This window comes from Vidua macroura, chromosome 7, assembly GCF_024509145.1.
Source record: "Vidua macroura isolate BioBank_ID:100142 chromosome 7, ASM2450914v1, whole genome shotgun sequence".
In the NCBI taxonomy this organism is placed as follows: Eukaryota; Metazoa; Chordata; class Aves; order Passeriformes; family Viduidae; genus Vidua; species Vidua macroura.
In genome coordinates this window covers 34,966,830-34,994,106 of record NC_071577.1, presented here as the reverse complement: position 1 = coordinate 34,994,106, position 27,277 = coordinate 34,966,830, and the positions used below count along the sequence as shown (strand labels likewise).

At 43.3% G+C, this 27,277-nt stretch overlaps 1 protein-coding gene across 1 annotated transcript in view; it reads right to left on the bottom strand.

Moving 5' to 3' along the window:
- Positions 1-8,659: 8,659 nt before the first annotated feature.
- THSD7B (thrombospondin type 1 domain containing 7B) overlaps positions 8,660-27,277 on the bottom strand; it is a 297,299-nt gene continuing 278,681 nt past the window's right edge. Inside the window, exons 25-32 of the mRNA XM_053982943.1 lie at positions 23,154-23,299; positions 17,952-18,111; positions 17,445-17,618; positions 17,260-17,355; positions 16,106-16,188; positions 14,973-15,165; positions 11,567-11,654; positions 8,660-9,826 (exon numbers count right to left, since the gene is read on the bottom strand). Coding sequence (XP_053838918.1) covers positions 9,745-9,826; positions 11,567-11,654; positions 14,973-15,165; positions 16,106-16,188; positions 17,260-17,355; positions 17,445-17,618; positions 17,952-18,111; positions 23,154-23,299 — 1,022 coding nt within the window. The 3' untranslated portion in view covers positions 8,660-9,744. The remainder of the gene's footprint in view (positions 9,827-11,566; positions 11,655-14,972; positions 15,166-16,105; positions 16,189-17,259; positions 17,356-17,444; positions 17,619-17,951; positions 18,112-23,153; positions 23,300-27,277) is intronic.

Here is a 27,277-nt window from a genome sequence, read left to right as displayed (position 1 = left end):
AGAAAAAGCAATATGAATTCATGAAATGCAGCTTTCAGAAAAAAACCTAGAGAGAAAAGAAGAATAAATCCAGCCACACAAACCACCCTCATCACCTGCTGCAGCACAGAAAGGCCACTCCAGAGAGCTCCAGACAGCACTAACATGAGGTGCTGCCCTGCGTGTACAAGGAGGGTTTCTCTGCTTTACCCTCCTCTTGGAGAGCAGCTGGATGTATCCACAAGGAACAGGAAAGTTCACATCTCAGCAACAGCTCTGTGCATGAGGAGAGATTGAACACATGAAAGGTTAGGGGAGGCAGCACTTCCACAGAATCACTGAAAAACTGAATCACTGAGCTTGGAGTGATTCAGTCCTTGAATCAAGTCCTGCTGCTAACCCAGCCCTACCATGTTCACCTTACACTCAAGCACATCCACACACCTTTTGAATACTTCCAGAGATGGTGACCCCACCACTTCCCTGCACAGCCTGTTCCAACGCCCGACCACTCTTTCCTTGAAGACATTTTTTCCTAGTACCTAATCTAAACCTCACATTCCTTGGACATTCCTTGTCCTTGGACTACAGGAATGAGAAAACATTTCACCTCCCCATAATTCTTCTTTATAGTAAGAGGGTGTCAGTTTGTTGTCTTGGTAGCAGAGGGAAATATCACAGCCAGGCATTTTTCTGTCTCAAGGGGTGATTCACGGGGGCACACATGAGCCATGGCAGCTGAGCTGTCCCTGTCCTGCTGAGGGGACAACCAGGGGTGACGGCTCCAGCCCTGCCTGCAGCTGTCTCATCCCGACAGCACTGGCAGCCCACCCTCACAGGGATTGCCCAGGAAGGGGCTGAGGGGCCCAGCCCAGCTCTACGAGGGACCCACCATTTCCTCCTCTGCTCATCTGCACATTTCCTCCTTCCCTGCCTTGGCTGTTGAGTCTCCCCGGGGTATTTTCTGCTCCCAAGCTGGTGCTCATCCCTGGGCCTCTCACACGGAGAAATGGGTGACGTGGGGAGCTGCTGACACAGTGAGGGTCTCACTGACAGCAGCACATCACCTTCACAAGAGAGCCCAGGTGTGTCCCCTCGCTCCTGCTGGCAGAGCCTCCATGGCCCAGCCCCGCTCTGCGCGGCGGCAGCAGAGGAACCGAAACCGGCTCCGCATTTCGGCAGCCAAGGTCTGCTTTCAGCTGGGCAGCAAACGCCTCCTTAGGAAAGCAGGACAGAAGGGACTTCACACCATCACCATGGTGAAATTGGCCATCTGGTGAGGTAATCCGGGTGCATGGCCCCACATCCACGGCCAGGCAGCGCCGGCACTTCAGCTCTCCCTATCGCCGCGATAAATGGAGCTGTCAGGTCAGAGCACACTGATCCATCCTCATCCAAGCACCTATTTAATATTCATAGTGTTACAGGGGGACATTTTTATGTCGGGAAAAACACAAATGCTCTCCCAAAATGACTCAAGGGCAATAAAGAATAAATTGTCTTTAAACCTGTATAAGGGATGCTGAAGTCACAAACAAGGCATAAAATAATATGGAGGTGGAAAGTGCTTTTTCCTTATTAGGTTTATCAAAGTAAAACTAGGCTGGTAAGCTTGCTCTATCAAGCAGATGGATGTTGCAAAAAAAAAAAGGAAATGAAAATTCTGATCCATATTCATTGTTTCAGTGTCAGCAAGGGGGAAAAAAACCTCCACTTTAATCTTTTTTGGTCTCAAAAAGCTGATCCAAAGTTTTCTATTAAAAAAAAAGGTAAGCAAATCTGATAAGAAAATGAAAGATAATTAATAGAAACAAAGCACGCAGCAGACAGTGTGTAATATTACACAAAATGTCAAACACAGAACATGCTTGACTGCACCAAGCCACAGATCCAGGCACTGACAGCATCTTAATAGGGATTTCTTTCCCAAAGCTCCCAGCCCTGGCCCGGCATCACTGCTGTCCCTGGCCCATGGCTGGCAGCAGGGCTTATCTTCAAACACAATAGATTGTTCTTTCCTGTTTAAGTTAAGTTTTAACACAGCCCTGAAGGCAGTACCCGAACAGTCACACTCAAGGAACTGTAGCACCCATGAAATAAAGCCAGGTTGATTCCAGGTTGGAAAGAAGCTCATGCCTTGAACAGCAGAAGTTTAAGGGAGAAGAGGATTTTGGTGACAGAATAGAATAGTTTGGAAAAGTCCTTTAAGATCATCAACTCCAACCTCTCCTCCAGCAGTAAACCATGTCCCCAGGTGCCACATCAGCAAGGCCTTTAAAACACCTCCAGGGATGGGACTCAAGCACTTTCCATGCTTGACCACCCTTTTGGTGAAGAGATTTTCCCTGACATCCAACCCAAACCTCTCCTGGTGCATCTTGAGGCCATTTCCTCTTGTCACTTGCTACCCAGAGAGCTCAGTCCTCACCTGGCTCCAGCCTCCTGCCAGGCAGTTGTAGAGAGTGAGGACTGCCCTGAGCCTCCTGCGTGTATTTTTCATTTCTACAGATTTATAAATTAACACATCTCTCTCTGTAAAACAACAGGACAGACAAGTTTCAAGTCATTCTCACATGGTGCAGCTGAGACTCAGGAGGGAGCTGGTCCTACCTCCAGCACTGCATCCCCTGTGCTCTGGGCTGCAACATTCCCCGTTTCGCTTCAAATTTCACAGCATTTGGCCCCCACCACCCTCCCTCCCTCCCCCAAAATCCACTTCCTAGGTTCACATGATTAGGTGAGACAGGCAGTTTTCTGGTTTTTGATTTTCAGAGACTTTAGAAGAGGTCCAAGAAAACCATTGCAGATGGCAGCTCTTAATTTCCAAATCATGCTTTGCTGGTACATCAAAAATACTGTACAAATTTGCAGTAATGAAGAGGTTGGGGTTTTGTTGGTTTTAGGGGCTTTTTTGGTCAGTGAGGATTCCTGTTGCATGCAGAGGAATGACAGAGGAATGGGAGCTCGATCTCTTTGGCCTTTCCACAGCCCACTGAGGGCAATGAACAGATCTGCTCTTTCCCCAGCATCTGTCTTCAGTCCCACAGGCTCATCAGCAGACTTTTGTGCACATAATCTACTCCTGCAGAAAACACAGAATTACTGGAGAGCAGTTTATGTAAATATACTCTCTCCTCAGAAGACAACAGTGTTCTAATGACAAATTGACTGAAATCTCACTTGGCATGAAGCAAATAAAGTAGTAAATATTTCAAGTTACTGCTCTGCAGCAATGGAGACTGCATTTAAAATTAATTGCTGTGGATCTGCCGTATCATAAAAAGAAACAGAGTGACAACATAACCGTGATGTGACACATCTGCATTACAGCTTTTCATCTCAATTCTGTCTCCAACAGGCTCCATCAGCTGCTTGAATTCAGTATATGAAGTGATATTTTCAGCCCATCTCTACTGGAGAAGCAGCAATGAGAAACCTGCCTGAATGTCAGTGCTGTCACCGCGGAGCGCAGCCGTCAGGCAGGGGGCACAGCTTGGAGAGATGGATGTGTCTGATGCTCCTCTGCTGAGCCCATCAGGCACAGCCCCTTGCAATACAAACCAGAGCTAGGACTGGACAGAGTTATAAAAGCCCATTTTCTCTGCTCCAGGACTGTCAGACACTGGGAGATGAAGTGGTTTACCCAGTTAAAAAGGTGGTGTGGGGCCATTAGAGAAAACAAGAGATTGCTATACATTGCTGTGGTATGACCTGGCTCTGCTGTGACTCTCCCTGGCAGTCCCTCAGAATGTTTGTCACTGGGAGGGATGGCTCATACACAGTGTCAAGGTCTCAGCAAATGTCCTTCTCATATCTCTCAAGACAAACACTTCACTGGTGCTTCAGCCGTGCTACAACACCCACTAGTTCTGTGTAGTATGTTGGAAGAAAAAGCCCTCTGTCACAGTGGAATCCCTTCTCCAAAGTCCTACTTACAATTGCTTGCAGGACAAGGCCTCTGTTTCATCAAAGGAAAGATTTAAAACATCCACTATTAACAGGGAAAACACAGATGTTGACTGACACAAATGCTTTTCTCAAAGCACAGATGAACATAAATTGAATCTCTGTTGCATCTCATCAGTGAAATAATCCCAGATTTCCATCCTCAGGTACACCTCAAGTACTTCACTTAGATAAATTTGGATATACTTGGTGTGCCCAGTGCACAAGCCAAGAAGCTCAACCCTTCCACTGCAGAAGAGCAGCCACAGGCAATGCTTCTCAGGGAACATTTGTATCTTTCGCTGGTCTGACCTGTCAATTGCTGGGATGTTTGTCTCTAATCCAGTCACTGAGCTAAATTGACTTGTAATGTAGAAAGCAAACGCAAATTGTGTAATTAAATCACTTAATTTGCCACATGAGGTCTTTCAGGATCAATGCACTCATATTCACAAAGCTCAGTGAAGGTGCAAAACCCTAAGGAAGCAGCAGACAACAACATATGAATGGTCAATGTATGAAATGAAGTCAATAAGAATCGTTTACTGACTTCAGGTCAGACACATCCCTCCTTTTCCACCTCAATTATGGGTTTGCCTGATGCTACAACAGTGACAGAGAATGTAAATTCCTGTTAAACCTGAGGTCCAGAACAGCTACCAAAGGTTATTTGCAATGGAGAGAGGAAATGCCACATAATTCCTTGGCCCAATCTGGCTGCTGCACAGTGTTGTGACCACTGGGTAATGGCAGTGTCCTGGAAACAGCATTTCTGGGCTGCACTCATCTGCTCAGACACTTCTGCAAGAAAAGCTACTTGAAGCCTGCTCACATGGGTTAGGAGCCAGACTGCACCCAAAAATTATAAAATTATGAATCCCATCTTCCTCATCTGCAAAATGAATGCTGGGTGCTCCACTTCACCCATGTGCTGTTGAAAGATTCTTCACTGCTATTATGTCTGAGGAGTTTTTTTCCAAATGTCATGTTGGCATGTGACAACCCCAACATTCATAACACGCAGGTGAACTTTCATGAAGCAGAGGAGAAGAGTAACAATTTTTCTTATTGGAGGAAACGGAATCTGATTTTTCATTCCATCAAAACATCTCTTCACAGGCAGGACAAATCCCATAAATTGCTTTAACCTGCGTATCTGCCTACAGCCCATCATGACTGTAACAAAACATGTAATCAAAGCAAATGAGCATAATTACCAATGTCTGCAAATATGGGGGTTTCGGTTATTTTCTCAGACATTTCATATGTGACCATTTTACCAGTGGTTTACATTTAAAAATATGAATAAACTCTATTAGATTGTGGGATGAAAGGGCACACATTAAAAATTCCCACAGAAAGCATCCCGTCGCCGTGATTACTGTTATAACTATTCATTCAAATCCACTCTTCTCTCCCCAAATGTAAATGTAACCAGGCCTCAAAGCATGGCTAAGTAATAACCTGTTCCAAGGCAGAGTGGGGTTCCTTGCTATCAGATTTCACAGCAAGACACTTCTTTCATTTCTACCAGGCAGGAACAGGGAATGACTGTGCTGTTCCCTTCATCCAGCAGCAGCTCATGCAAATGCCTCGGGTGTTTTACACTCACATTTCTAGTCCCGGTTATCCTGATGGGTCACACAGATTTCTCTAAGGCAACCTCACAGCTGTACAACTTTCTCAAGCAGTGACAACTCCCTGGCACGTCCCACCCCATCCGTGCAGCTGCACGGGGCGGTGCCGGCAGAAAAAGCCAGCAGGAATTACCTGGGACCTCCTTAATCTTCCCCGTCTGACAGAAGCAGGAGGCACAGCCCGTCACCAGCACTGGGGATCAGGTCGTGTGACATCTCAATAGCTCAATGGCATGGCTGGTGGCACAAGTCATGTCAGCAGCTAAGTGACAGCAACTGAGTCACCTGCCAGGTCGTGGCTCCGGGAATCAAGGAGCACATCCATATGGATGGCACGTAACAGCCTGGGCTCAGACAGATCTTCACAAAGGTGATATAAATCAAGCTCCTGTCCAGGACAGGTGTGTGTCACAGCTGTAAGACGTGGAAGTTCATTCATTTAAATTACATTTTAAACCAGACAGAACCATAATCTTCCCGAGGCACGTTAATACATCAGGTAGCCTGATCCATCTTTCAGAAAAGTGAGGTAATTTTTTTCTGCATTATGACCTCCCAGTTGAAAACAGGACTTAAAATTATATTTAAACTACATTTCTCCTTCCACTCTCAAGTGCAAATTACATTATACATTTAGAAAAAATACAGAGGGCTGGAGCACCTCTGCTATGAAGAAAGGCTAAAAGAATTGGGGGTTTTAAGGCTGGAGAAGGCTCTAGGCAGACTTGGGAACCCTTTCCAGTGCCTAAAGGGCTCCAAGGGAGCTGGAGAATGACTTTGGACAGAGGCATGGAGTGATAGGACAAGGGAGAATGGCTTTGAAGAAGGTAAATTTAGATTAGATATCAGGAAGAAATTCTTCACCCACTGATGCTTTCACTCATAATCTCACAATACATATGTGTGCTGATGAGATGCTCGAGCTGGGAGTAGAGGAATTCCTTCCTGAGGGATCAAGACCTCTCTCCTGTCTTCAGCAGGGGACAGCACCAGCCCCACCCACATCAGCAAAAAGTTCAGAAATCCCAAATAGGCAAGAAGTGGAGTAATCCTTTCTCCATGTCATGACTCATTTTGAACAATGAAAGGCAGGAATTGACTCCAGTGCTCCCACAGGAGGTTGGGAATCCCCCCCAGCAGGATATCCAGGGCTCTTACAAAGAGCAATAACCTTGGCATCTGCCTAAGTGACCGATTCCTGCTTTTGCACTATGCTGTATTTGCAGCCTCATGGACCCTGCAGGGCCACTGGTTCAATTTCACAGCTTAATTCAATCCCAAATTATCAAATACATGCAATTACCTTGTGACATTTGACTCACCACGCTGTCCAAGCTGGACGAGGAGCAGACACGGATTCCCGTACGCGCCGGCAGACGGTGCGCAGCCAGCAGCCACTCACTGCCTCCAGCAGCAGCCCCACGAGCCTTCCCTGCTGCTTTATTTTATTTTATTTTATTTTACCAAATCAAACAGGTGTACTCATTTCCTGGGCATTTCTGAACAATTCCCTAAAGGCAGCACTGAACTGCAACAGCTCTGCAGCAGATTTTGTCTGGTCCCCACGCACCAACCCCGTGCCTGCAGCTCTGCAAGCAGTGCTCAGCCTCAGAGGGAACTGTGGCCAGCCCCTCTTGGCCAGAAGGTGCCCAAGTGGGGACACAGAGTGGGAGAGGGGCACCACACTGGACCACACCCCCAGATCCCTCTCCTCAATGTGAACACACTTTGCAGTGCTGCACCTGGAGCTCCTCATCTGCCCCAGGATCTGACATGTCCTGCACTAGACACAGAATCACTGAGTCACAGAACAGTTGGGGTCACAAGGGGACCCCCTACTGTGGGCAAGGACACCTTCCACTATCCCAGGTTGCTCCAAGCCCCATACAGCCTGGTCTTGAACACTTCCAGAGGCAGCCACAGCCTCTCTGGACAACCTGTGCCAAGTCCTCACCACCCTCACAGGGAGGAATTTCTTCCTGATATTTTATCTAAACCTGTCCTCTGTTTGAAGCCATTCCTCCTTGTCCTGTCACTCCATGCCTCTGTCCAAAGTCCCTCTCCAGCTCTCTTGGTACTCCCTTTAGGGACTGGAAGATGCTCTGAGGTCTCCCCAGAGCCTTCTCTTCATCATAGTTTGGACTGTAATTTACCCTGATGCTGAGGGCAATGACCACATGTTCCAGCTGTCATTTTTGCTATTATTACACCACCTTGCCCACTCCAATGCCTTGCTGAACAGCATGCTTAATTGAGCTCATTCCTTCATTATTCAGAGAGTACCACTCTGCTGACATGGTATCCCACAGACAAAATATATTAAGATCTGTCAGTGTTGTTCCTAATGGCACCAGGTCATTATTCCCCTTGTAATTCTTCCTCTGTAGATGTTACTCAATGGTTCACTACAGGGCATTGTTGAAAAAAGATTTAGGACCCCAGTGTTACTGGGAAACACCAGGTCCTGCTTTATATTCCATAAACAGTTGTAGCTCTAAGGTGGAAAGCAGGGCCAGCAGAACATCTTCAGGACCAGAAACACATGAGACAATTTCCCCTCACCATTCCATCAGCCTGTCTTTGTACTGAGGGAAGAGAAGAGCACATTCCTGACCTTGCCTTAGCAGCAAAACACCATCTGAATTTGATACTGCAGGAGCAATGCTGGGTGGGTGGGATCCCAAGGGAAGGAAACCTATCTACAATTCCACCATTTTTCCAATAAAACCACAACATTCAAACCGCTTTACAAAGCTGTGAATAGCAACATGACAAGATGAGCAAAGCCTTCTGCCCCCCCAGTCATACCCATCTGTTGTGATGATCCAGGTACCTTTGGATGGGGAAGGAGCACACAGGTGCTGGGCTGGTAACAATTCTTCTTTTTCTCTTCTGATTATTGGAATAAGCAGCAGCATCGAGTTAAAAATAAGACCAAGCATTCTCCAGACCAGCAATTATTCTCTTGGCTTGTACTTGTCTGCACTATTTCTCTCACTAATCACTGCAGCACAAAATAAAGCCAGAGGAGTTTGAAATCCGAGGCCAATCTCAGCTCAGTAAATGACTAATAACACAAGTCGTTTACACACATTTAATTCAACATACCAGAAGCAATTTTCTCACTCTCTTTAGCATTTTATTTGCTTATAAATACAAGTCAATACCACAAGATGGCACTTTCTTACTTGCAACACACACTATTATAAACACTTACCCTCTTCAAATGTTCCCAGAATTTTACAACATGTAACTTCTCAGTGGTTCTGAAACATTTAAAAAAGCAAGACCTTCTACAAACTGCATTTGTGTTTGATGTATATTAAATGAGGTCAGGTAATTAAATTCAAAAAAAGGAATTTAGAAATATTTCAGATAAGAAAATTTAAATACAAAAAGCAGAGTTTGTTTTAATTAAACTGAATAACAATTTAAACTGGCCATAATGTATCTACATGGTTTAATTTAATTTAAAATTCTTTTTAAACAATCAAATCCTCTAGCCATTCATTAAAACACCTATCTACTCAGCTCTTTAGAAAATATTCTTGGTTAAGAAACCACCTATGCTTTTTCATAACAATCCTTATTCTGTCCTGTAGGTGGAAATGAAGCAAAATCATATTCCAGACTAGAAAACAGGATAAGAAGGAAGAAACTTTAAAAAACCTGGTAACTTCAGACACTTCAACTCATTCTTCCTTGCATTTCTCAAAATACATGATCTGGTTTTAAAGTCTTTGAACGAAATGTAAACACTAGAAAACTCATTGTTGAAGTATGTGAAGAATAAAGAACCCTGCACTAATATAGTGCATAATGATGCTGTGTCAAACTTGTCATTTACAGTAAATGTCACTATTTCCTTGGGATTGTCATGCCTTTTTTTTTAACTAATTCCTTTTGATGTCTGTAGATTCTCTCTTTCATTTTTTTTATTCCCATTGTTCAACAGGAAGGGATGTAGTTGCTGTTCTCTTCTGAAAAGTTTCACAAGATCCAAGTTTTTTACTCCATTTTTTTTTTTTAATAAAGAGGTGGCAAAATTTTCAGCTTGCAATACTTCTGTTCTGCTCAGGATATTATACATCAGGAGATTCCTCAAAAAACTGAGAAGTCAGAGAGTTCCAAAAAAGAAAGCAGTTAAGGCAGTCGATGTCTACATTTGGATTTCTTGTTTATGTTACATATCAATGTCTCCATCATAGGCCAGGGTTAGAGGCTTCTGCTGTGGTGGAGGGCTTTGATGCTGCTTCGTTTTTTTGCTGCGGGAAAAGCATTACAGAAGACAAAATTACAAACTGTAACAAGCTCAGAGACATCGTCAATGCCCAGATTTCAATTTAAAAAATCAACTTTCCATAGTGGCTACTGAATGCTGTAACTGGGTGGCACCACATGGCCGCTCTGGTGCTTTCATGTGTGTGGTAGGGACACACAGCCTGCCAGGAAGGGGCAGCCAGCTGTGCTCCCCATCTGCAGAGGAAATAAAGCACATTTGTCTCCCATCTCTTCTCACAGCTGACAAAACAAGGAACACCTCGCAGAAAAATTGGAACATGAGCTGTCTGGGAGTGGGATATTCTCATATTTCTTTGGCATGGTATTGAAGCAACAATAATTATTATTGAAAAATGCATTTCCTCAGCAGCCTCCAAGTGATGGAGAAGTGTGTAATGTTATTTAAAAAATCCTCTATATCCTCTGCTGTGAAGCCACAGAGAAATGGAGCTACATGGCTTGGAAAATAAGGGAGTTGCAGCTCCTAAGCTGTTATTTGAGCTTTTAACCCAAGAGAGAGAATGAGAGAAAGACTAAGAGAGTGAAAGGGAATAAACTGCTGGATGAAAGTGGGCAGTGATGCTGTCAGGCCACGGCTGCGACTCTCTGGTTGCCTGCCCTGACTGGACAGGGCTTGGGCCAGCTTGAACTGTGAATGTTTGTAAGTTCAGGCCAACTCCTTGGGAATTGCAGGACACCTGGATGCTTCCCCCTTCTCCTTTTCTGCCCTCCCAGAGGCATCAATGGCAGTGCCTTCCCAAGCACTCAAAGCAGGGAGGGCAAGGCGAGCTCTGTCAGGCTGGGCTCCCCTGCCCTGCCCGTGCGACGGCAGCGCTGCAGGAGGGCTCACACCCCTCACCCCCAGTCAAACCCCAGAGCCCCTGCACTAAAGGTGCAGACCTGCTACCCTGTCCTCAACAATGGCTGGTAAGAGCAGCTTTAGGCACAGGACATGGTTTTTCACCTGATGTATTCACTGCAAAAACCTATTTAGGGATTTTCTGAGCTGTAGCGAACAGCCAAGAAACCACAATTAACACCAAGAGACCCAATCTCCCATGAACTCTTAAGCCATCTCTGAATCCATTTATCTTCCTGGCATGCACAGCCCTGGCAGCAGCAAGCTCACAAGGTAATAATGCACTGTGGGAAAAATAATATCTTTTGTTTATTTTAAACAACCATTTCATCGGATGCCTCCTACTTCTTTTATTGTGGGAGATAAAAATTCCATAGCACCCTTTTCTCCCCCATTCATGATTTCATAGATCTCTATTGTATTCCCACATCAAACATAATTTTTCAACTGAATGTCCCTATTCTATTTAGTCCTTCCTTGAGCAGAAGCCAGCTCCTTGTTCCAATCACTCTCCTTGCCTTTCTTCAGTTTTACTTTATCTTTTTTTGAAGAATACAATAAAACCCCTTTCTAATCCCAGCAGAAGTCTGAATAAATATAAGGGCCTATTGATAACCAAAAATAATTCTTTTCCTGCATGGCCACCAAACTTCTTCACAATAACAGCTGTTAACATTTACAGTTTGGAGAGTTTTAATTACTCTGATGTAGGGGCCAAATGAAAGCACTTAGGTAGTCCAGCCTCCATCCTTTCCTGAAGCCTTGAGCATTAAATGCCTGCAATGCAGTGTTGTGGTGTCTTTTGGATTGTTTAAATAAAAGCAAACTAGCTGTCATTTAAGAACAGAATACCTGCCATACTCACCACATCAGGTAGGATGTAAAAATCAGGAAAATGATGATGAAGAACCCTCCAGCTGATACTCCATATACCCATATCTTCAGTTTACCATCTGTTGGAAGACAAGGAAAAAGGACAGAGGAAGAAGAGGAGAGAATAAAACACTTTATTCTAAAATACACAAAGTTTTAAGAGATCAATTAAAGAGACATTAGTAGCATCATTAATGGGGAACACAGCAGGGACTGGCTATAATTAATAAACCCCATACTTTTGATAGGAAGATTTCTGAAAAAATCCCTGATTTTAAAGACAAAACTTTAATGGAAAGGGGCAGAGGCACAGGATAATTAGGGTACATTCCCTCCAGAGCCCAGTGGCTGCTCTGGCAGAGGCAGTTCAACACTGAGCTGACCCAGACAGACACAGGCAACACCTCATGTGTTTAGCTGAAGGCTGAGAAGGGATGGGATTGTTCTCTATAAATACTTGGGGGTCAGTTGGGGTAAATACCAGCAAGCACAAGTGGAAAAGCTGCTTAGAACTGGGAAACACTTGGGCAACAAATGGGAATAAATTCAGCTTAGAATAAAAACAAGAATAGGCTTTGTAACAGTAAGAGGGATAAAGCTGGGAAAGAGCTTTCTGGTTGGACCACAGAACAGCAGACAAAACTGGCTTTAAGACAAGGTAAGGCTGTGGATTTGGCTCTTTGGGCTGCAGTGACCCAGGACCCCTGCAGGAACCCCTCCATGCACATGTGGGCTTGAGTCTGTTCAAACATTCCCTTGACTCAGAACACTTCACTTGGGCAGGTCCTTAATTACAAGCTTTGCATTAATAATAACAGCAATTTTTGAAAGATCAATATTTCTGTTCCTCGCTGCGTTTCTGGCTGCACAGCTTTCCTTGCAGGGAGCAGCTTTGGTACTTTTCCACGCAGCAGTCTGAGCTGATTCACATCAACAGAGCTGCAAATGCACACTGGAGGCAGGAACAGGAACCTGTGCTGTGCCCACAGACACGGTTTGACAGAGGCCATTTCAAATTCAGTCAAGTGAGAGGGACAATCACTGAGCCTGGTTTTCATTTTATGTTTGAATGACAAATTTTTTCAAATGGAAACACATTTAATCAGATCCCATTCTTCCTTGTTTTTCTTCCAGACTTTGGGGAAAGGCTGAGTACCTCTCACAGATTTTTTTTCTGCCCCTCAAAACACTTGCAGACTATCTCCCATGTGAGAAAAGCTCTGTTCATCAGGACTGGCTTGGTTTGTTTGAGTTATTTAGCGGAAGTCCAGTATGAAATTTGTTGCCCTCTCATCTGGAGATGGCCAAGAAATACTTAGCAATCCTGCAAAGGGACTGTCACAGCCCCATAAAGGCATCACAGCATGTCTGCTGTGAAGGCAGCTCTGCTCTCCATCCCCAGCAGAAAGGCACTGGACCATGCCATCTGACAATTTAAACTGCTATTTAAATTGCCTCTCAAGTTGAAGAAAAGTTTCTGTACCTGAACTCTGGCCTCTCAGAGTGTAGTTAAGAGAGGAAAAACACAGCCTGATTTGAAATCAGTTCTATGCACTCCTGCAGAGCATTTATAGAAGAACAAAAACATCAGCCTCATTTAATCAAAATAAAATTAGTGTTCCAAACTGTAAATGGGAAGGGAAACCACAGATAAGCTGGAGAAGGCACAGGTACTTTCACTGACCAGCACAATGTCAAGGACTGTGGTGCTGCAGGGTGTTAAATGCCATCCATACAGGCAGCTCTCACCACAGACCTGCTGTCAAGAGCAGAACAGGGAGGTAACAGTGGTTTCCTGGCTCAGCCAGCAGTAACCTCTGCAAATCCCCAGACTAGTGAGCCTGAGAGCCTCTTTGAGGGGAGCAATTACACGTTTTGTCATGAAGTTAGACAAAGGGGAGGGATTTGAAGAGAACTAGCTTTGAGCTGGGGTCTGAAGAGCACATACAGATTGAAGAGTTAACTGCAGGATGCCACAGGGCTGGTGATACACTTAGCACACATGGGGCACCTTTATTCCCTTCCCATATATTGTTTCTACAATTTCTGCTGTAAATTAGGCAACACTGTGTTCTGTACAAGTGCCTCAGTCACTATTTCTGTTGCAGACCTTGGGTGAGAGTTGGCTCACAGGTGCTGCAGTGAGGTAAAGCCCTCCAGAAGCTTTTAGTGCTGCAGACTCAAATGCTGATTTAAAAAGGGAGGATTGCAGCATGCACCTACACCTCCCTCCCTTTTTCTAACCCTGTAAAGGTAGCAGGCAAAGAGATGATAACCAAGTAAAACAGCCTACAGAGAGCCAGGGTGTTGACAAAAAGGCAATTAACCCCAAACCTGTGACCCAAACTGCAGGTCAACCGTGTGGGTGAACTGGGATGAAGGGTTTGATCGAAAAGCAGCCAACTTTAAAAGGCTTTGGACTGAGCTCTGTGAGCCCAGAGACTGCCAACGCAAAGGTTAACCACTGTCTGCAAATCAAATATGTAAATGTAACATTCAAAGTGTGATCACATAGATCAGACAGAATTATGGCTCCCTGAAACCCCTTAGGGAACCTTTCACTACATGTTTTCTAAAGTCTTGTGTTCATTAGGAACTAATTGCAAACAAATGCAATGTCAGGTACCTGAAGAGGGGAGGAACTGCACTGCCAGTATTTTATAACACGAGGAGAACAGATGCATTTCAGTAAAACCTGATGTGCCTGACACATTTGCTTCCCATTTTTAAAGTCCTATTTGCATTTCAGAAATTTGTTTTGAATGAATTCATCAGAACAACAGTCAAAATGGGAATCAGATATTAGAGCAATGGACTAGTCTGGGCACATGCAGTCTGTGGTTCCAGCTGGGAGGATTTTGTGCTATGGATGTCGAAGATCCACCTGGGATGAGCTGCCTGGGCACAGCAGCTTGTCTGTGGGACATTTTTAATGTAACTTCGACCCTCAAGACTAAACTGTACACTTTCTACCCTGTTCTTTTCATATAATTTTGAAATATGGCAAGAAACAACCAATGTTTTCTTTAATGAAATCTTAAGCATTTTCTGCTCTGAAACTTCTGAAGCACTAGTGATCAATATCTTTCCTAGTCCAAACATATTACTTCTAAAAACATCATCAGATAATAGTTCTAAACATCCCCCAAAATCACATATGAGCATACTTTTGCACAATATTATTGCTTCATTCTGTCTTTGCTATCTCTCAACATAAGAGATTGTGATTCCTCTGTACAAGCACAAAGGCATGAAAGACAGCACACGAGCTGGAAACTGGGAGGTCGCTCTGCAGCTCCCAGACACAATCTCTGATGCTATCATCTACAAAGCTTGTACCTTTCTTCTACAAAAACCTTCTAAACACAATCTATTCCATTCATATTTAAGTTTTTCACCTGGATTAAAAGGTTGAATAGACCATCCTTTGAAAATGTCATGCATTTTGGAGTTGACAGGTTTATTTTTTCCGGTAATGGTCTTAACATCAGCTTTCTTATCTTCTAAACCTGGTACCTTCACGCAGTAATCCAGGAGCCCATTTGATCTCATTACTTCTGTATATCCCCGCTCACAGCCGCAGACTCCTCTCTGGGAGATAAAAGGGAAATCAGCATTAAACCAAGCAGTGCCCTCTCAGAGAACAGTGCACACTGTAGGGAAAGCTTGAACAAACTGCAAGGTATAACCTGCACACGCAAATTCGCCACCACCAAACCAAACCAGCCAGAACTGGTACCTGCAAGCCCGTTTCAGTTCAAAAAAAGCCCAAATATATTTGGGGAATTGGTTGAAAAAGAGTCAGTAATTACAGAGAAGTCCAACATTCAAACATTTTCATCCCAACAGGCTTAACAACAGGAATCTGTGGCAAACTTCTCTTGCAAGTAACAATTTTCCCACTGACCCTGCTGGGCAATAGAACAGACAAACCAAAACCAATCCTCCTGCAGACCCAAACCCTCCTCATGTTTCCACTCCAGTATTTCACAAGGCTATCTAAAATGAAGCTTTCTTATGACCAAAAATCCATTACCCTGGATCAGACTAAGCAGTTTCTTCAAGAGGTTTTTTAGAAGTCTGTGGTTTGCTAAATAGATACTCAGTTTTCTGGATTTCTATTTTAAAATGGCTTTTTAATATTGCTTTCCTTTGCTAATTGTCTTATATCTCTAATGTCTGTCTGAGGGTCTGATCCAAACAGGTGATTGATGCTCCTTTATCTCCTCTTTTACAAAGGTTTTAAACAGTCCCTTTTCTAAAGAACAGTACAACAGCACTGAATTAAAATTAAACCAAGAGGTGTAATTTTAAAATTAAAACCAAAACCCCTCCACAGAACAAACTTGCAACACCACATCGTTTGTGCAGGTTCATGGTTTTCTTTCAGGATGAAATTCCCACAACATCCTCGAGGTGGTATCACGGACAAACGAAACTGTTTTCTAAGTCCTGGAATGCAATCTAAGATGCAATCTGATTAAATCTTGCAGAGTTAATTTCCCAGTCCTGTTCTGCAGCGAGCAGTTACCTGTGTGCAGTAGGAGAAGGGTTTTCTGCACGGCGGGCTGCAGTGCCGGACTTCGGCAGGTTTTGTCCGAAGAGAACACCCTCCTGCAAAAGACAACACTGAGTGCCTCCAAGGGCATGTTTCAAATCGTTTTTATCTTAGATCACCACAGTGTAAGAAGTGCTTGCCTGCTTATTTTATATAGTTAAATACTAGTCTATTAAGAACATTAACATAATATCTGTAGGCATTGCATTAATTAATTTGCCTTAACAAGGCAGGGAATTATTATCATACCCATCTTGTTAATGGAGAACAGAGATATACAGATTTAAGCAATTTGCCACTGGCCACATAGGAAGTTTGGGACAGAATCCAGAATTAGATGCAGATCTTCTGTGTCCTCATTAATGGCTTATCTACATAAAAAGACATAATCCACACAACGCCCTTGCCCATCCTCACTTGGGAAAGCCTGTGCTTCTATAGGAATAAAAACATGTTAATGAGTTCTTAAATACTTGGCAACCTTTGCACATAAGACTTTTGTTATTATCCTAACTAGTCATTATAAATAGAACTAGACATGAACATCTGTGTTTTCATTTCTACTCTCTCCTCATTTACCCTGTGCATATTGAAAGAGATCCCATGGATATGCAGCCCCACTGCCTTTGTCAATCTCACAGAGCTTCAAAGTTCTGACCATGAATTCCCCTCTTCATCCTTCACAGGCAAAATTTGTAGGTCACAGCAACAGCAGGAATCTCTCAGTTTGAGTGATTTGAGACTCCTGTGTTTTGAAAAGAAGAGGAGGTACAGAAGATGCGGTCTCCACCACGCATGTGATGCTCTCTTCTGCTCTTCACAGCCGCAGGAAGGTTGAACTGAGGGCTGTGCAAGCCAGCCCAGAGAGCCCTTCAGTATGAGTGCACTCATTTCTTCCCAAGACCAGCCAGACAGTAAGGGCAATTAGCCCAAATACTCCTCTGCAATATGTGTGTGATGCTGAGCTGACAGCAGGGCTGGTGAGCTCCCACCTGTCTTTCCTACACACAAAAATTCAAACTGAAACTGTGGAAGAGCGAACTCCCTCTGAGCAACAGATGCAGAAGCAGAAAAGCCTCTGTGCAGACATTTCACTCACAAGTGTGCGAGGCCATTTGGGGACATACCTGTGACATTCATTCCATCCGAGCGCTGACACCACACCGTGCGCACGTTGTCCCGCCAAAGGCTGCTTTGCCACAGGTAGTCGTAACACTTCCCTCCTGCAACACCAACACCAGTTACTCCCCACCTTGCAAGCAGCCCAGGAGAAACTCCTGACGGGCAGGAAGCAGCGCTGTGACTGCGCTACCTGAGCAGGGCCGTGTCTCCATCTCCTGTCCCGAGCAGCTCTCCTGCTTCTCTGCAGACTGCACGACGAAGGCCCTGGATCGAGACTGGCGCCCGGTGGTCTCAAAGCTCCTGCCACTGATGCAGGTGAGCTCACAGGAGCTCCACTCTGACCACTCTGTCAGGTGGCAGTCGCCTGCACGTTGAAACAAGAAATCACAGGTTTTCAAAGAGAATTAGCCTTGAAGGATAAGGCTAACCTAAGCATACAACAGCTTTAATATCCCTGGGATATCTCTCAGTAGTAAACAATATCTGGATTTTCTGCTTCATGTGGTATCTCATTTTCTCAAAAAACAAAGGAAGACTTTCTTAGATGGTCTAGAAACAGCAGACTGAGCATTTACCTGATCTGCTGAAGCACAGATTTGTGCTACAAGGGCTGACAGTAGTCAGAACTATGGGAGCATGTCCACCTCAGACAGCTACCACAGGCAGAAAATTCACTGTGACTTTCCAAAGCCTTTACCTGGGCAAGGCACAGAGCAGGGTAACTGCAGCACACTTTCTTTCGATGTTAGCTCCCCACATAATGCATTTTCTACTGGTTTGGATGTAGCAGAAACCGATGCATCATGCACTACACACGTGAGGTTGCGGACTTGCAATCCATCTCCACACTGTCCACCCTACGGGATGGGGAAAGGGAACAGAGGCACACATCAATGAGGTTAGCAAATGACAGAAGAAACACAGTTGATTGTATACAAGAAGTCTTCAAAGATACAAATTTGGTCTGCAACAGTATCCCCAGTTATGAGAAGATAGATGGAGATCGCCAAAGAAGCTTGGAGGCAGGGGCAGGGCCACACATGAAAGTGTGCCATTATCAAAGGCGTGGAAGAGGACGCATTCATAAAGGATTAATAGCATCTTTGAGGTCTGCCCTTTATGCCTTTTAGTGAAATTAATTAATTTACTGATTCTTAATTAATACCAAATTAGATGAGCACAGACATTTTGGGCTTCTCTTAAGAAGCCAAGAGCAGGGCTTGCCCATAAGGAACAGATGTTTCTTCTACCCTCCTTTGATGATACAGCCCAAGAAGAGCACTCACATGATTTAAACCCTGCAACAGCAAAAGTCCTTACTGCACTGTGGGCTGTCTGTGCCATGTTCTAAAGGAAGTGACCAGATCTAGAGCAGAGACCACCAATTCATGTCACACATTCTACCAAAACACCAACCCAAGTCAGCCATCACCTATCAGCACTAAACCCCATGTGAACAAGAAAAAGGAGGCTCCATCTGAGCCACTCCATGCTCATCATCCCAGTCCTGAAATACCCAGGCATACACCAAACTACTGAAGATGGCATCCTTTAGTGGAAAATCAGTATTCCTTGGCTAAGGTTATGATCAAGGGCTGAGGATGCTCTGAGAGATGAAGCACTGAGGCTATTTCTAGAGAGTGGAATTGTTTCATTCTCATCAGATGAAGAGCTGTGATGCTGTTGAGGTGCCTCATGTCTGCATGATGCCTTATGAGCATGTACCTGAAGCCTTGTGGAAACAGCACTTTAGAAAAATTCAGTAAACAAAACTCAAGAAGAAGGAAGAAACATTGCCTTTATATAACCAAGGGAAATGCTCCTTTGGATTTCTTGGCAGTGGATTCTTTTAAAATAATGGACTTCATCTGCAGAACAGAATGGCTCCTACTGAGTGCATTCATCCAGCAGCAGGTTTGCTAGCAGGAATCTCAAGAACACTTCTGCACACACCTGGCAGCTCTTGCATTCTCTCCCTCCCTTCTGCTGCAGATCCACAATAAAATGGAAACAAGAGCATAACTAGCTGGATTTAGAGCAGTGCTAATCTAAAGCATCTTAAAGAAGTATTAGTGTAGATTTACTGTATGCAGCCAGATTCCAGGTTTTTAACACAGTGTTTCACTTTAGTCAGTGTGTAACTTGCTGTTCTAAATTACTGTTTCACTTTTAGAAGCTGAAACTTCTGTTGTGGTCTGAGATTAATGGTGTGTGAAAAACTCATGCAGCTGTCCATTGGGTTAGAGTGCTTAGAAATGGCTGGTGGGAGCAGAAGATGAAGGGAGAATATTCTTGGGGAAATGGGCACTTATCAAACTGCAGTATTTCCAGTTTGAAGTGACTCAAAGAATGACTAAATGACTGGAGAAGACAAGAAGAGTTTTCAAAAATATACTTCTTCTACAGACATATATAATTATTTATATACATATCAATATAGAAATAATAAGAAGAATTCTGAGAAATAAATAGGTCAAAACAATAATTTTTTTTCAGTACAAGAGTTTCCACTATAAAAGGCCACAGACAACACTCTTCATTTTTCTATCACACTATATTGGAACTACATTCATATTTTCTAATGTCTAGAATTAAAAAAAAACCCAAAACCCAAACCTATGAATTCTCAAAACAATCCCAAAGAGAAAGATTTGCTTTTTAACAGTGGCTCCCACTTGCTTTTTTCCCCTCAAGACCAGCAATGGGTTTTTTACAATCAGTTGAACACACTTAAAATGTCACCCTGTCACTCACAGTAGGAGATGCTTTTTGGTGTATTTTAAAAGGTCTTAAGCAATGCAGGAGCACTGCATTAACTTCCTTATCATCTTCAAAATTATTTATGTTCCCAGAATTATACATTTGAAGATCTAATCAATAGGTGTGGAACCAGAGGAAGTTTGTGCCAGCAATGGCACAGTGAGGATGCAGGGAACAGCTGCTAATCAGAGGAGAACTGCCAAGGAAACCATCACATATTCAAAGCTCAGGGGATCAATTCTTTGTTGTAAATGCTCTCCTTTGGAATGTGTGATCCTCTACGGTTTGCCTAAAACCAGGATTTGCCTCTTGTGTCATGATCTCCTTGCTGGAAATACGTGGGAATTTGACTTCCACAAGGGATTCCTGCCATTTGTCTGCAAAAACTCCTATGCTGACCCTACTGAGGATGCAGAACCCATACTGGGTTTCCTACAAACAGGATGTATGTGCCCCTCCACCAGCACCTGCATGGAGCCTCCACCTCTCACCCTGATGGGGAGAGGAGGAGAAGGTTTACACCTCCTGGGTTGGACAGTCAGGAATCTCTGGAATTCAGTAACACACTAATGTAAGGCAGCATCTCCATGAGCCTTCTCTCACATCACATCTGATACTTCCCCCATATAACACTCTAATAAGACAGGAGGTAAAGCCCTAATGAGATGCTTCACCCAGATGTGCCTTGAAGAAAAGTTTTCCCTTTTTGGCTTTTACTGGGTTCATGTGTTAGCAATTATTTTAGGTAAAGAGTTGATTGGGCAATGCTTTCACAGGTTGATGAGCATTTAATCAGGTAAAAGTCTCTCTAATGAGGAAGTGTTGCATGATCACATTTAAGGGAGAGCTTTAAAAACCATTAGAAAGGAAAGGTTCTGAGTCTTTTTAGGGATGTCAGCCAGCTCGTGTTTGATAATGCCTGGCTATTCCACTTATATTCCCTTAATGGAAAAAATGATGAACAGTGTCAGACACTAATTTTTTTGGTTTTTTTAAGCTAATCAGAGTAAACCACTTCAACTCGAGGAGGAAAAATTATTTATGTCCTGTAACCCTTTAAAATTGCATTTACTGACCAGTTCCTAAGTTCTGCACCCCTCTGAAAGCAGGGGAAATGCCCCTGCTGCCACAGGTGTGCCTGGGATGTGTGCAATTACTTGGGGAGCAACACACTGTGATTTCCATACTGTGACAATCAGCAACACAGAATACTTAGCAGGCTCTATTCCTAACCACAGAGACACCTCTAATTATTCACATGAAGTCAATTTAGCATAAAATAGTCCTCCTGCAACTAGGAATTGCAGTCTCAGTTATAATACAAGGAAAAAATATTTTAGCCTTATAATTAATTGTCTCGTTTCTATTATTACAGGAAGACACTTTCACACCATGCATTATGGCTTTACCATAGGATGCTCTACCTTATTTCACAAAGCATCCTTGAAAACAGGAATTCTGAAAGCTTTCTTTAGCAGGCAGGCTTAAGCTTCTTTTCGGGTAAAGCACAGGAATAAATCACCCTGTATTTATGAACTACATTTAATTCCTAAGCACCTCATTAAAGAGAAGTGAACATGAATAGAATGGCTTCTCTCCAAAACAAAGCAAAGGGGAGAGAAACTGCTCTGTGGTAATTGAAGGAGAGAAGCAGGCTCTAACTCACTGAATGCAGGGATGGTATCTGGGTTACAGAACACTGTGATTACTCACTCTGAGCTGAAATTTAGCTGTGTTTGGGATGGGCACACTTTAATCTGCACAATGTGTTACTTATCTGGAGTAAGCCATGGCCTTAATTCAGCTTCTCTACTAATTTTTTTATCAGCTGTGTTAGCTCCTATGGCTGAAAGTCTCTTCCCTGATGTTTAACAGAATCTGCTTATGTTAGCTAGACAAAATATCAGCTGATGCTATCATTTTGTTCTATTTATGTTATACATATGTTTTATACATTTCATACATGCTGAGTACAGCACATATAAGGACCACATTCACATCAGTAGTTGCAATGAGTTGTTGATTAGAGAAAATATAAATATACTTCTGTTTCTCTGATCTTGAACTGCCACAATCCAGATTTCATTTGTGAAAACCTGAGAAAATTCTGCGTATTTATTGTGCCACTCACATATTCACTACACATCCCTCCACCACACTGAGAAACCACGTAGGTATTCAAGGCACTGGCAGAGCCGAAATCACAAGGGATGTTTGTCTTTTTGTGCATTACTGGCTTCAATCTCCTACATGATATAATGTGGAGAAGCAGCCACAGATCTGGCACAGGTCTTGTCTCCTGGGACCAGACAGGGCTCGTTTCCACCACACTTCTCCTACCTCCATTTCACCAAAGCCAGATTTAAGCAGGCTGATAAACCTCACTGTGAAAGATTCACCTCTGCTTAAACTGGGTTACCAACTAATACGTTTTAATATTGGAAATGTGATCCAACAGATAAGAGGAAAAAGCACGGAGGGGAGGAAAAAGTCAATTCAAGCTTGATGGAAGTCATTGCCAGTGAAAAAATGACGGCCCCAGTGCTGAGCAGAGGTGGCAGGCACAGGGACAGCACATGGGAACTGAATCCAGACATTTTTAGATCATTAAAAAGATAGCCAGGGTAAGGAGAAAGTAGAAACCAGCCCTTCATACAATAACTCACACTATTGTACCAGAGACCTGGTGGGGGAAGACCTGCTATACAGTCCTTCAAAAAAAAAAAAAGGAAATAAAAAAAGATAAAAAAAGGCTAAGCTGTCTTGATATCTAGTGTATCTATTTTCTTGTTCGAGATATTTTATGTAATTAAATTATAGGTCACCATGACTATGCCCAGTCAAACACATTCACTCCATAAATCCCCTACAGTAATTCCATGAGCTCACAGTACCTCAACCCGTATCACCTCTTATGAATGGCTGCTGATGGTTGGAAGATGAGGGGCAGGGATTCACCACTCCTGAACTTCCCTCTCTTCCCTACAGGCCTCCACCAGCCACAGAGGCACCTCGAGCCCACGACCAGCAATTAATCCCGCGCGACGATGGATTTTGCCGACCAGCAATCAATCCCACACCGTGACGACGGATTTTGCCGTCGACCCCAGGCAGGGGGAAGCTCCGGAGAAAGTCCTACCTGGACCGTGCAGGGAGACCAGGGCCCCAGCAGCCAGCTGTAGCAGGGCTTCACTGGGCAGCTCCTGTGCTGGGTGAGCTGCTCCGGGCAGGGCCTGCCCTCGCCCGCTGCCCGCAGCACCACGGAGCGCCCACGCACCATCTGGCCTAGGACAGACAGCCCGCAGCCCAGCAGAGACGCAGCCAGAGAGAAAGAAGGAAAGAAAGAAAGACAGATTTTGTAATTTATCAGCATTCCTAGCTCATTTCCCAGTGCTAAAGTCTGTTAAAAAAGGCAATTAATTGGGAAGGCTGTTTGGATAATAGGGATGCGATTGCTAAGTCTAAGAAATGCAGTTGCTGGTATTTTCAAGCATGCTTTTTAAACATGGTTTTGTAAGTTTTCCAAATATAGTATTTGTTTATGCAACACATTTAAATACTTGACTAGATCCTGATTATTAAATATGATGAGAAAATAATTCCTATGGCAGCAGCATTTCTACCATTACACATTCAGTATGTTTCCAGAGATTTTTAACAAATGAAATTTTCTTTTTATGAGCAATTATGTGGACCTAATTTGAAAACTGCAAACACTGTAGTGGCTATTACCGTCCATAACCACTTCTACCATTTCCATTAAAAAACCTATTTATTATTGGTGAAAACTTCTTCAGCCACTGAATGGAAAAAGCAATTATGGTACTATTTTTGAACTAATAAAACTGAATATATTCATTAAACTTACAGCAATTCCATTTCTGCCTCCTTTGCTGTCCATTTATGTCCAGGAATGTTTTCACTCAAAATGTTTCAATTAGAATTCCATCTCCAATTAAAAAGAAGAGTGGAAAAGAAAAAGCCCTTATACAGTGGGATGCAGAAGATTATGCTGGGGACAAAATTTCTACCCTGTCTTTCAATACATGTGGATTTGAGTTAAAAACTGAAAGGTCTGGGCAGTAAGGGCAGACAAATACAACAAGGCAGAGGGGAGTGGTAATTGCTAACCCAGTGCAAAGGAAGAGATAAAGTGTTGTGGTGGAGCTCTCCCTTTTGGATCACCGTCCTTCGGCTGCTTCTGAGAGCAGAGGGGAGTCTGGTGGGGGAGCAAACACCCTGCAAAACAGGGAGGCTGCAATACCCAGCCAGATCCTTCTCCCAGCTATTTATGAACATGATTTTTAATTAAGGACACTGCAGGTGTAAGGCACATCTCTGATATCTGTCATCATGACTATCCACAGAGCAAAACATTTTAGCAAATAAAAATTAAAAGCAGACACACCTGGAAAAGGCACTGATACCTTAGCAAGCTCTCTTACCTTTATTCCCTTGCTCTGACCCACTGAATTCTTCTTTTTAAACCCATTAAAACCAATTTTAAGACTTCTTCCTTTTCCAGTTTTAATCCCCCAGACCTGGGGAGTTTGTAACAGAAGGGATGATAAAAGCTGTTACCCACATGACTGTGCATTCAGCCATCACTGAATCAGATACTCAGGAGGTGGAAAAAATCCTACCAGCTGAGAGGAAAGGAAGAAGGAAAGGAAAAGGAGGAGGAGGAGAAGGATGAGAGAGGAAAGGACTGGAAAAGCACAAAAAGGGAAGGGAAAGGAAAAAGGAAAAGGGAAAAAGGAAAAAGTCCTGTTGTTCACTGAGAGATCAGAGCAAGGGAAGAGGAATCTCCCAGCCTGCTGCTGGATGAACTGCACAACAACTCTCCCCAGCCCAACTGGCCAAAATTAGCTGTTCCCTCCTCTTCAGGCAGAGAGCAAATTTGCCAAATTACTCTTAATGCCGAGTGTTGGTGAGCAATGGAAAAGGCTTTTTGGGAAGCAGTGGGAATCCTGTGGCTGCAGGGCTCTGGGGCACCCTGCCAGGCACCAGCTCCCTGCATGGAGCTAAGGAAAAAGAGGTCTCCTAAGGTTAAAAGATCCAACTTCATTGGGAGGGACCTGAAAGCCTGAAGCATTCATCAAGCTATTTTAGTGAACTAAATAATTTCCTTTCCTTTCCTCTGTTTAACATGTTTCTAGCTATATGTAAATGGGAAGATCACTGAACAGAAATAGGAATTAACAACTTTTCTTTCCATTTTGGTTTCCTACAGTTGGTTATCCAAACTATTGAAACTCACTACAGTCCCAGTGGTCAGCTGGGGCCTGACTCAGTCTATAATTTTCTTTTAACACTGTGAATGAAGAACTGAAGAAAGAAATTTCATTGAAACCTTTCTTTGCACAATGATTGCAGTGAGTTTCTTAAGGCTCTATTTTTTTTTACTCCAAAAACATTACCTAGGTGCTCGATTACCACTCAAGTAGCAGAAAAAAATCCATTTTTTTCTTTTTAAATGCCTTATCTTTTGCTGCCTATGCAGAACAGAATCTCACTGCATCTGAAATTAACTTGTTTCCAATACAAAATCTAGGAGAGTTGAAGCAACCCTAGTTATTTCTTTAATTTTGCTTTGAATTTTTCTCTAATTCTGCAATGAATTGGCCACATCTCTGATTCCTCTGCTCTGCAATGTTATATGACACAAAAATAAGGACAGAAAGTGTGCTGAAATTGAAAATAAAATTTCTTCATATCCTCAAATTTGTTTTGAAAGGGAAAAAAACAAAAGAGGACAGTCTTGTTAATGCTGGTCACTTAAAATTCTGTTTTGTGTCAGCAGCAAGAATTGCATCTCAGGCATATAGGATTATATTTTCAAATCAGAAGAGTAAGATTTTTTTACCCCCCAAAAATTCTTGCCATTACTTACACTTTATCCCCACAAAGTTATGTGTCACAGCTGAAACCAAGAAGATTCAAATTCCTGCTACATTTCATCCCAGTCACAATGACCAACCTGCTGTGACCACTTTGGTGAGTTTGAGCAGAGCACATAAAACACAGCTCTATCAAGGAACCACAAGGCCAGAGCAGGCATTAAGTTAATTAAATAAGCCCTAGAGGTTAGGTCCAGTCACAAGCAAGTGGGACAGGTGATAAATAGGGTTTTTCATCCCCTTCCCACTGCCAGCCCCTCCAGCAGCACTGGGGCATCCCCAGCAACATCTCCCACTGTCAGACTGGAGCTTAGCAAGTTTGAGTAGCAGAGAGAAAGCATCACAAGGAGTTCTTCTTCAAAAGGCAACACCAAAAATATTTTCCCAAACTGTTCTTCCAGGGAAGAACAACTAATTTTTTCCATTGTGTGCATCCTTGTGCCCCTTCACTTCAACCCCACAGGTCACTCTGGTGCTGGGATTCAGATCTCTGCAGCCTGCTACGGTCCCTGGGGGTCTGAGGACTGAGTAAGGTACAGCAACATGTTCAGCCCTAGTAAATCCTGTCATTTATCTGATAAAGTCAGCCTTGTAAGTGGCAAAGCACAGCTGTAGGTGGTTCTGTACAGCTTAGCAGTCCTGTTGGAGAACTTGGGAGAAGACTTTTGGAATTGGAAAACGTTTATGTAGAAAAATTCAGCATCCTCATGTATTCATTTGCCTTAACAAAGGAAATTCAATTTGCTGGGGATTATCCTTACCAAACATCTTTCCAGTAAGTGGTTCAGGCCACAGAAGCATCATCCATTAAAGCAGTTCCATACATCTCTTAATAGAAGTACAGCAAATGATATAAGGAGCCCTTATATATAACCCAGCCTAAAGCCCTATCCAGCATCCTGAGCAGATGCTGCTCAGAACTACAGCTGCAACAGGCAAACATCAGTTACACATCTCCACAGGCTCAGCACAGGCAGGAAAGAGAGATCTGCTTTATTCATCATCATTCATAAAAATCAATATATTCGCCTTCGGCTGCTGTGCACCACAACTGTGTTAGATGCCAGCACCACATGCACAGCAGCACCACTTCATGTTTAAATGCATTATTCCATAAAATAACACCTGAGTAAAGGTACCACCCATTAAAATATATCACATCAAACTGTTACTGGAAAAGAACAGAATAAAAATGTCAGCAACAATGCTTGAGTAAAAAACCAGGTGAAAACACACATCCAGCAACACTAAATTCTGACCTGAATTATATTTAAATTTTGTTTCTCTTTGAAGTCCTTTATGGCGCTTCTGCACGCTCTCCAAAAAAAAAAAAAAAAGCCAGAAACACAAAATATTGTTGTGA